General features: G+C 43.4%; 1 protein-coding gene across 1 annotated transcript in view; it reads left to right on the top strand.

Moving 5' to 3' along the window:
* Nucleotides 1–10,436, top strand: part of LOC142069038 (5-hydroxytryptamine receptor 3A-like) — a 35,740-nt gene extending 25,304 nt beyond the window's left edge. Inside the window, exons 2-9 of the mRNA XM_075119264.1 lie at nt 1,581–1,738; nt 2,717–2,761; nt 2,853–2,962; nt 3,944–4,113; nt 5,872–6,032; nt 7,535–7,745; nt 8,030–8,197; nt 8,684–10,436. Of these exons, the coding sequence (XP_074975365.1) occupies nt 1,721–1,738; nt 2,717–2,761; nt 2,853–2,962; nt 3,944–4,113; nt 5,872–6,032; nt 7,535–7,745; nt 8,030–8,197; nt 8,684–8,931 (1,131 nt within the window). The 5' untranslated portion in view covers nt 1,581–1,720 and the 3' untranslated portion in view covers nt 8,932–10,436. The remainder of the gene's footprint in view (nt 1–1,580; nt 1,739–2,716; nt 2,762–2,852; nt 2,963–3,943; nt 4,114–5,871; nt 6,033–7,534; nt 7,746–8,029; nt 8,198–8,683) is intronic.
* Nucleotides 10,437–10,666: the final 230 nt, after the last annotated feature.

The following is a 10,666-nucleotide window of genomic DNA, read 5'->3' on the forward strand; positions in this document are numbered from 1 at the left end:
GACTCACCCTCCTTTCCAGCAGCGCTCAGTTTAACCTCAGCCATGCATGGGCTGTTTGGCTAGTTTCATCTTTTCAAGGCACCCAGGCCATGGTGGAGAGCAGAAAAGGCTGATCCCATCTCCCCCACTTTAGATCAGCCTCTACAGGGGAAGACAGCCCTGGCTGGACACGAAGTCTCACTAACTACCACTTTAGCCTCTCTCTCCACAACACCTAAGAGCTCCTCTTCTCATGCCTTTTTAGTTTTTGAAAGGGTGTGTTTTATAAGAGGGATCTGGAGTCATGAGCCTCTGGGGTTCCTATGCTTTGTATAGGCTGTGAAGCACACAAGTTGGGGATGCAGGGAATCTGAAGTCAGGAAGATTGAGCTTTAGAGCTGCACCAGATAAAGCAGGGCTGGGCAGCCGTGAAGGCGCCAAGTCTATGGAGCCTAAACAGTGCAGAGAACGGTGAAGAATGGACATCAGGATATGGCTGGCACTTTAAGCAGAGGGAACTAAGGTGGATAAACTGCCAGCAGTGAGAGACCATGTAACTTTCTTACCAGGAAGGTAGTTTGTTAACTTCATACAACTTTAGAGGTAGGTGATGTTTTTAAAAATGATTGACTTTTCGGCTGGCTGGCAGTGCTGAAAAGATAAAATGGGCTTTTTTCCTCAAAACAATCTGAAAGTCATGAAAAATTTCAGTGAATCAAAAAAGTTTATTTCAGATCAAACAAAATATGTTTAACCCAGAACATTTTGTTCCCAAGCATTTTCAAAGGGCTACATTCACAAGACTGCCAAAAGACAGCCATCCTTAGTTCTTAGGGAATTTGCCTGAGATATGGAAGACCAGGGCTCAGTTCCCTTGTGGAAGAGTGCAGCGGCAAATCTGTCCAATAAGCAGCAAGACCCACTTTGGACAAATTTAAAAACAAAAAAGCCTCAATTTGTTTTGAATAAATAAATCCCAACAACAAGCAATATCTTCCATGAGGGACTATGGGGTTAAAGCAAACTATTTCTACCACAGCATTGGTCCCGTAATATCAGATCCATTAATGGTAATTTCATGAGCTGATCCCCAGAGCCATCTGAGTGCATTGAGCCATTATCACGGAATTCTTCATAAAAAGAAAAAAAAGCCTTCACTTATATAAGGTTCCTCCCTACACCGATTAATATCAAATCACATCCGGCACCTCAGCTGCTAGCCACTGGCAACTAGCTGTAGCATCAGCTGTATCATTTGCCTCATTAGGAAAAGGGGAACGATGTGGGACGCATTCTTAACTATTCTCACTTTGTCTTTGGCAACAGGTAAGTTAAATTGGAGTAGGACCAGGGGAAAACCGCTGAGTAATTTATATTCTCATACATGTATGAGGAAGATTAAGACGGGCACCCTAGTCCTGCCAGTGTGAAAGGGGACAAAGATCTGACAGGGTTTTCTAGCAGCTACAGCCCAATGTCTTTTAATCCTCTGATGCATTCCCATTCCATAAGCTGGCTGTGTGGTGTATGCTGAGATCCTGCTCAGTATTGCTCTGATAAAATGATTTGGACATAACCAGACTTTCATTTTATTTCCACAGGTGCTGCCCCAGAACAGCTCTGTAAGTACGATAACGTTATTCAGTATCTGAATATCTCCTCTGAAAAGGCACCCGCACTACATACAATACCCAAGGAAAATTGGGAAGAGCCGTTGAAAGTGGAGGTACAATTTATATTGATGTCCATCCTCTCAGTGGTAAGGAAACAAACTCTTTATTATTCTGTATAGTAGGAAATATTGTGGAGATTGAAAAGCTGAGGCAGCTGATGATCCTAAAGTGAGTGAATGACTTCTCTCACTCATACCAGCACAAATCGGGAGTAACTCCACTGTTACTGCTGCTGATGTGAAGGTCTTCTTCTCCAGCCTTTATGGCTGTGGTTTGAAAGTAGAATCCAGAGCAATGTTTGTTGGAGGTGCCAGGAGAAAATAGCTTGTCACATCTGCACAAATGAGAGGGTTATTTAAAATTGCTTTAGTCCTCATCCCATGTTGAACGGGGTCACATTAAAATGAGCTCTAAAAGATCAAAGTCCAGGGCAAGATTAATTTCCCTAGCAGCCTCCTATCCACTTTTTAATTGGCCTGTTAAGCTGCACTGTGTTGCCAAAGCACTACAAAGTTGTCCAAGAATACTCAGGAATTTGGCCCTTGATTTGCATTTCATCTGAACTTCTCTCTTTTTCTGTTTCCTCCAAAAAAGCCTCTTACAAAGGAAACAGCTCTGCTTAGCCTCGGTAAAGGGAACCCACGATATTAGCTGGTGTTACAGCAAAGTGGAGTTGGGGGGAGAGTGAGGAGAGACTTGGTAATTCTTGTTTGGTTTTGCCCTCCTTATACATCACGGATCAATTCTGTAGGCTCAATTTCCCTGAGCCGTGTTGCAATTTTTGTCTCATTCTACTGCTCTGGATCCTGTCCCAGCACAGATTTGCATAGCCAGGTGTATTCTATCAGGCAACTCTTTTTTTCCAAACATTGAACTTGACCCTTCCAGTCTACTCCTCAGTTTGTAAGACCAAGAAAAGTACGTGAATGGCCTGCCCTGATTTTCTCATATCTCTGACACCCATCACGCCATCATTATAAGAAAAACGCTGAACAGCCTCCAAGCTCGGTACCTGCCTTAGTTAATGAAATCATGATAATCACTTTTCCATTTTGTTTCTCTAGACTGAAAAGCTACAAACTGTCACTGTCTATTTCTTAGTGACCATGGTAAGAGATTTTTTTCTGTAAAATCAAAGCTATTTCCTGTGTGCTGTGAGTCCAGAAATTGTTTCCATTCTGTGATTTTTCTTTCCTCTAGAAGTGGAAAAATGTCTTTGTGACTTGGAATCCTCAGGATTTCTGTAACATTTCCAACCTCGTTCTGCCAGTGGATACATTTTGGTCCCCATATATCATCATTTATGAACAGTAAGACTCCCCTTGGCCGATTTCAACTTGCTTCTGTAAGAAGGGTAATTATGAGGGACATGATGGGAGCCACTGAAATCAATGGGACTAACTCATCTGAGTGAGGATTACTCCATAAGCAAAGGTTTTGCAGGATGAATTGGGTGGTGGGGGATGGAATAGCTAAGAATCAATTAACTGATCTCATGACAATAAGAAAACATTCATTAAATAAAACAGGGTTTTTTAGTCCCTAAGTGAGGGGGCACTAGGAGAACATGTGCAGGGTATTGGAAAACTATCTGACAGGCAGGGAAGCCAATCAAAAGGAGACAGACTCCAAAAGTATATTTTAGAGGCTCCTGTCACTTTTTAATCTGGAGGTCCAGGAGATGCCCACTGTACTGTGATATTTGGTATTGTCCCTAAATGGTTAATTATTCATGATTATTTGTTAAGAAGCAGCTGTGTGCTCAGCACTGCACAAGACACAAATAAAGACATAGGGCCTGATTCTGCTCTTACTTACATGGTGGAAATCAGGAGTAATTCAGCTAAAGTCAATAGTTAGGGGGTGGAAGCTGTGTGAGATCAGAATTAGGCCAACAGTCCCTGGTCCAATGCGGCAAGTGGTTCATATGTCCTTGAATGTCTTTCCTCTCTCATCTAGCATGCTAATGGGGTCCACTACAAGTCTTAGCGTAGATGGGGGTTATCAGCCCTTCTCTGCGCCTCAGACTTTCTCTGCTTGCTTTCTCTCTTCCCGTCTCTTCTGTCTCCTCCCACAGCCTTTTTGTCCTCCCCTGTTTGTTTTAAATCTCTCATCCCTTGTTACTCGCTGTCACTCACCCTCTCTCTTCTGTTTCCTGTTGTATGTAGTAAGATTCACTGACCGTTCAAAGTCAGACTAACAGCAAGTTTGCAAAAAAAGATTGTCTTCGATCTGCAACAAGCGTTTTGTCATTTTACTTTTCATTGTTGTTCAATCATTGGTTCCTTCAGAGTGGATGAAGAGAAATCGCTCAGCAGGCCCTTTCTGTCCATCACTCACAACGGCATCATTAGCACAACCCAACAGCACCAGGTGACCATAACGTGCAACCTGGAGATGCACAAGTTTCCATTTGACACCCAGATGTGCAGCATAAGCCTCTTCTCATTTAATCATCCAGGTATTTCCATTCTTATTCACAACTAGACTGGATTGGCTGGTGCTGGCCCCTGTCCCCAACTAGTCAATGGACTAGATGGATCACAGGTCTGTTCGGCTATTGAATTTTTATGTTCACTACTCAATAGTGTCCGTTGTGTTTTTTAAAAAAAATTACAATGTAAGAGGGAAAGTGGGCTATGGAACCATCTCCCGCTGTGGAGTCTCCTGTATGTATATCTCTGGAAGCATCCAGGATCTGCCTCTGTAAAGCCTTTATTCCCAGGAGTGGTCAACTTAGTCAAATGACTAGTCCCACTGACTGCAATAAGGATTACTTGAGTTTGCAAGGTCTTGTCCTTAAAACGTTCATGAGGATCTAGATTAAAAATAGAACTCCAAGAGATGAAGTTGAGAGGACTAATCACATGACTGAGAAAGGGCTGCAGGATGGGATCCAGACTTACCCAGAGATTTGAGTTCCAGACTAGATCTAGTTTTCAACTGCTGCATGCTTTCTTATTTTATCCCTATGGTAGTTACAGAAACGGAGAGGCAAGACTTACTTTGAAGTATGATCTTTTATTGTTTGCATAGCACAGGTTTCCATTTAGCTACAACTATTCTAATAATTCAGTTTCACTTGAAAAGCAATTGGTTTAGTTAAAGTAAGGTATCAAATGTTTCATGACATTCCTAGACTTTAAAGCCAGAAGGGACCATTAGATCATCTAGTCTGACCTTCTGTCACAGGCCATTAAATGTCACCCACTTACCCCTGAATTGAGCCCAATAACTTGTGTTCGGCTAAAACAGCTCTTCCAGAAAGTCAGCCAGCCTCGATTTGAAGAGGAAACTCTTTGCAAGTAGTAACCCTGCCCAGTTCACATCCGGGAGTGAAACATTCCAGGGAAGGGGGCTAGCCATCTCAGTATCAAGACCTTGATATTTTTCCCAAGAAAATGCTCCATTTGCACCATTGCCACCGTAGTGAGTCTGTGCAGAAGAGGGCCAGAGAGTAGCTACTCCCAAGTATTTATGGAAGCACAGGAAAGAGACAGCCACTGCCAACTGCTCCTCTATGTGCTTGTCTACACTGGCAATTAACAGCGCTGCAGCTTTCTCGCTACGGGGAGTGACCCCTCCCCCCGCCTGAGCGCGGCAAGTTTCAGTGCTGTAAAGCACCAGTGTAAACAGTGCCCCACCTCACTGAGGTGACTTTTTTGGATCGCCGGGAGTGGTCTCCCAGCGCGACGCCGCAACACACAAGGCCATTAAAGTGCTGCCACAGCAGCGCTTTAGCATAGACTTTAGTGTAGACTAGCCCTCAGTGCTTGATCTGAAGCTCACTGGCATCAGTGGAAAGACTCCCACTGACTTCAATAGGATCTGGATCCAGGCCATAAGATAGGAGACAGAATTTAACCAAGTATTCAAGACCAATAGAGGTATGAAATTCCTACTGTCAGCAGACATTTGTTCCCATTTAAGCAGTGACCTTTGGGCTGGATTCTGATCTCATACTGGTATAACTCCATTGATTTCAATTAAGTTATTGCCAGTTTATCCTGGAGTAAGACTCAAGCTCCAAGTACACAACTAGTTCTGTTTTGGGCAAGAGATGCAATTTTCCCACCAAGGGGGGGTGGGTGGGTGATCTTAACCTTCTCTTCCTTCCTTCTGAATACACACCTGGACTATGGCAACAGATTTGAACTCCCTGTATGAAGAAAGGAACCACCTTTAAACCACTCTGTCCTCACTTTCTTTGCTCAAACAGCAACAGACGTTATTCTCCAGTCCAATCAGACAACAGATGAGGTGAATAAAAAAAGCAAACTTTATCACTTGACCAATGGAGAATGGAAGTTCACAAACATAAACATTATACCATACAGACTAGAGGATGAGGAAGAAGTCTTTACTGGGATCATCTATGAGGTACTTCATCATCAGTTGTATTTCACACAATATATATTTCATTCATTGATTTATCATAAACACACCCTTCAGAACATCAGGGCTCAGCTACAAAAACTAAAAACATAACCCAAGGAAAATCTAGTCATCTTTAAAAGGACTAACTCCCACAATTACAAATACACATTCCCCACCAGGCAAAGCACTTCATAAAGTACAGGTATTTTAACAAAAGGTCCAGGGAGATGTATATTATTTGCTTACATCCAAGAGTTAGTATTGCTATCTTAGCAACTTTGCGGGAGTCTGAAATCTCAAAACAGAATGATCTGATAAAAATGAAAGTTACATACCTCTAAATGGAGGTCTCAGAATGTGTCACCTCTGCAGCGTCTGCCTGACCCCTACAATGTAGATCTGTAGAGCGAAATCAAGAAAGAGCACGATCTACTGCTCATACCAAGTGCTGTGTTCTACAAGGAGTTCATAGGGGAAAATAGGCAACTCCCATGTCTAAATGGGAGAATTACAGCAGTCTCACAAATCCAGCAGCACATGTGCCCAAGACAACTCATGCTATTTCCATTGCCACATTCCTAGCATCTCTCGCCTAACAATGCAGGAGAGAAGGCCAAAAGAGGGTGGAACCAAAGCAGTCTACGGTGCAAGCCAGATCATGCTTCAGCAAAATGACCTTTGACCGTACAGCTCTCATAGGAGCATATAGGGTCAGATACTAATGCTGGCAAGTCGCTGGATTCCTTCATAGCCGGTAACAAAAAACATTCTTCATGACATAGAACTACACAGTTATGGATCCAGATCCTCAGTAGGTACAAATTGTTATAGCTGCAATGATATCAATGGAGCTACCCTGATTTATACCAGCTGAGGATGTGGTCTAAGGCGGTTTCATCTTCCTTTGAGATCTAGTATAGGCCACTCTAAGACAGCTCACTGCACTAGATGGACCTTTTTGTCCGCTCCAGTTTCAATGTGTGTGTTTAGAGGAGTAGAAGAAAAAAAACCAGACAAGTGAGGGCCTATGTATTCAGTGGGCACATGTGCATGAATATTCATACAGAGAATACCAGCAGGAAAATTGCAAGAGTGGGTAGAAGAACACAGGGCTCGACCCAAAATGAGGGCAAAGGGGGTTAGGTGAAGTGGCTGGAAGTAGGTGACAGAAAGAGATGGGCAGGTAAGGAAGAGTTTGCAGGACAGGTGGAAGAAGGGTCAGATTATGAAAGGAGGGGAAATTGGGGTTAGAGGTCAGGGAGCAAGTAGGAAATGAAGGTAAGGAAGCAAGGAAAGAAAGCTGGGGACAGGATCAAGGCAAGTATTTATGGCTGGCACTTGAAGCATGGACTACACCAGAGGATAGGAAGTCCACTGGGGCCAGTTCCCTCCTTTGAGTTGATAGCTTGACCTCCAAACAAGGGAGGAAGAGTCTGTCTCATCCCATTGAGATCAGCACTTTTCCAGCCCATTCAGTTATTTCATGTTTGTCTTGTTCCCTCCAGATCTCCATGAAAAGACGACCCATTTTATACGTTTTGAACCTTATCTTCCCAACATGTGCTCTCTACTTACTGGATATGACTATTTTGTTCAGCAGCAGCTCTTATGAGGACAACATCAGCTTCCAGCTTTCACTCATCATTGGAGAGTCTGTGTTGGCTCTGATTCTTAAGGACATTCTTCCCACTTCTTCCGATGACCCACCCATAATAGGTACTTGTCTTTATTGAGTAAAAGTCACTTTATATTCAACATGCACTGGATATAAGGAAGAGAGCAGAATACAAACATGCCACCTATTCAGAGATAGTAAGAAGAGGAACACGTAGCCACTGCAGCAGAGCAGTAATACTATAAGTCCCTATTCAGAGCAGTTTCTGGACTTGGGGCACTATATTTCTTCTATGAACAGAAGCCCACAGTAGAAAGAACCATGGATCTAGAGGAAGGAAAGGCAGAGAGTTTATCAAGCACATTGTCTTGGTCTTGTTTTGCAGTGATGTTTTTCATAGGTATCTTTGTCCTAATGATGATGGGTGTATTGGAGACCTGCCTATTAATGCAGCTGAAGAAGAAACCCCTCCACCCTTTCCTCAAGGCTATGAAACTGCTGAGATGCCGCGAGCAAGCTAGAACAACATCCGGAAACCTCCTAAGCAAGCAGGGTTGGTGTTTGGTTACCTCCATTTGAATATCCGTATCCAGTGTCAGGGTTCTGTCAGTAGGGAGCCCCTTATCTCTGGAAATCAATCATGCTAGCAGGCTTAGAACCCAAGTCCATTGTGTTTCAGGCCACATCTGATCATACATTCACACACAGTTAAGATACCTACCTCTCAATATCATTATGGTGCAAATATTATACAAATCAAATATATAGGCAACATATATCTACAAAAGAGCTGCACCTTTGTTATTTATGGAGGCTCAGCTGTAAACCCAGCCCCACGCAGAGTCCAACAACTCTGGCCAGCCCCACAAGCCCATTCAGCGAGAACAGTCCCTGAGATTTTCTGATGGAAAAGTGTATGAAATTTTAATAAAAACTATCAAGCAAATAAGGTGAAGTTTAGCATCATGCAGGCCTCAGCTCTTGTCCACAATTTACCCTTATGTATATTTACTTTTGGCTGCTGTTCTGCCCATTGTAGGAGATTCGCTGACTGAGATGGCCATGGGACAAGAGGATAGGAGGGATTCAAACCCACTTGGAAAGGGAAATATAGAACTACCCATGCTTACGGGAAGAATCAATGCAGAAGGGCAGAGAAGTGGGACCCAGGCAGAGCTACAGGAGTATGAGTCAGCTCTGCTAGTTCTGGATAAGGTGCTATTTTGCTGTCATTTGCTTTTGTCACTTCTGTTTATCATCATCATTATTGTACAATGGAGCGGTTAAATGTGGGCTAACTGCCTTTTGTAATACTTGCCTCAACCTCCTCCCTAAAAAGGTTTTCCTGCTTCTTATGCTTGAATTAAGCTGTATACTGCATGTCTGAATAACAGTGCAAGCTCTGCTGGGCAGGAGCCTTGTTCTTGCAAGTGCTTTGTAAAGCAATGTGTACACCTAGGGCATCCCATCAGCAAATAAGTTACCTGAATAAAATACATTCATGGAGCCAGTTCCAGCTGACAGGGAATTACTGGAGGAGGTGTAAGTCATCTTAGCTGCACCTCTCAAAAGTGCTGAACTACCCGTGGAGATCTGGGGGGAACAAAGCAAACATGAAATAACACAATGGACTAGATTAGTGCGGGTCTTGATGGGATGAGACAGGCTCCTCCAGCTGTCATTGGAGTCCAGGCTACCACTATCAACTCAAAGGAGGGAACAGGCCAGGGAGGGCTTCCTACCCCCAACTACAGCCCAGGATTCAAGTTTAAAGGAAAATAATGAGCTCCAGAGGAAAAGGTATATTTACCATAGCAAAAATCCAAACCATTTAGTGCTGGTCACAAGACATGCTGTCTTACATAAACATACCATGTATCTGATTTTTGCAGACCACTGGAAGTGTTTGCCTTATTAGTACTGCACATTACTAATGGGAGACCTGGATCACCCAGAAATAACAAACGCCAGAATGGTCACGGCTTTGGCTGAAGGTGAAACCTACCAAGTAGAATCTTACACTCCTCTCAGAAGGCGCGTGTTGTGAAGCTGCTCTCCTATTCATTTGCCTACATTGCCGAATGCTACACACGACCTTTAGATCAAGAGCAGCATGTCTGCCTGTTCTTTGATGGGTTCATGTAACCAGTCCGTAATATTCATCTGGCCGTGCGATGGAAAAGCCCTCCCACATCCCTGCCTCTACAGCCAGGGTGGCCCTCTCCTACGCCGTGCTGAGGCAGCATGGGCTAATTGCACAGCTGCATAAGAGGTGCTGAGGCACAAGCCCATCTGGCACACTGTGGCTGTGGGGGAAAAAAGCTGGTGGAGGTTTGTAAGGTTTTGCCAGGTTTGTAACCAGGTCCAATGAGTGTCTCATGAACAGGTTAGAGAGAGATGCTTGCGCTTGTAATACAGAAAAGGGCTGAAAGTGAAACTGGGCTGGTCATTTGGTTCGCTGAACTGTTATCTCAGTCACCCGAACAACCTTGGGTTTAACCTGAACAGCAAGAACAGGGAGAGTATTCTACAAACACTAACCTTGGCATCCTGCTTGGAAGACTCAATCCTGTCCTCCTTCAGGAACTATCCCCACCCTGTAAAGAGTGCAGAACCTCCAAAACCAATTGCCTGCTTATTTCACAGCATTCATCACCCACTTAAAAAAATCCAAAAACTCCTAGTGGATTTAATCTTTTAGTTTTGAGATCAAGATGAGACACATTGCTGAAGCCCTGTACAATTACTTTATTTAAAAGATTCTAGAGACTTTGACAGTCACCAGAAACTGCTTTCAGACAGATTTATAGGTCTTCAATAGGCCAGGATGGATACTTCTCCTTGTCCAGTTTGGTTTCAGGGAAGACCTCATTCAAGTCCTCAAAAGTCATCTGATCAAATGGAATCATGGTTCTGAACTTCTCAAGCTTGGAGTGGGAGGAGAGACAAGAAAATGTTAAAGTCAGATGTAAGCCAGCATTCAAATTAAACTAGATGTACAATTAGAAATTAAAACAAGGTT

This window comes from Caretta caretta, chromosome 14 (assembly GCF_965140235.1).
Source record: "Caretta caretta isolate rCarCar2 chromosome 14, rCarCar1.hap1, whole genome shotgun sequence".
Classification (NCBI taxonomy): domain Eukaryota; kingdom Metazoa; phylum Chordata; order Testudines; family Cheloniidae; genus Caretta; species Caretta caretta.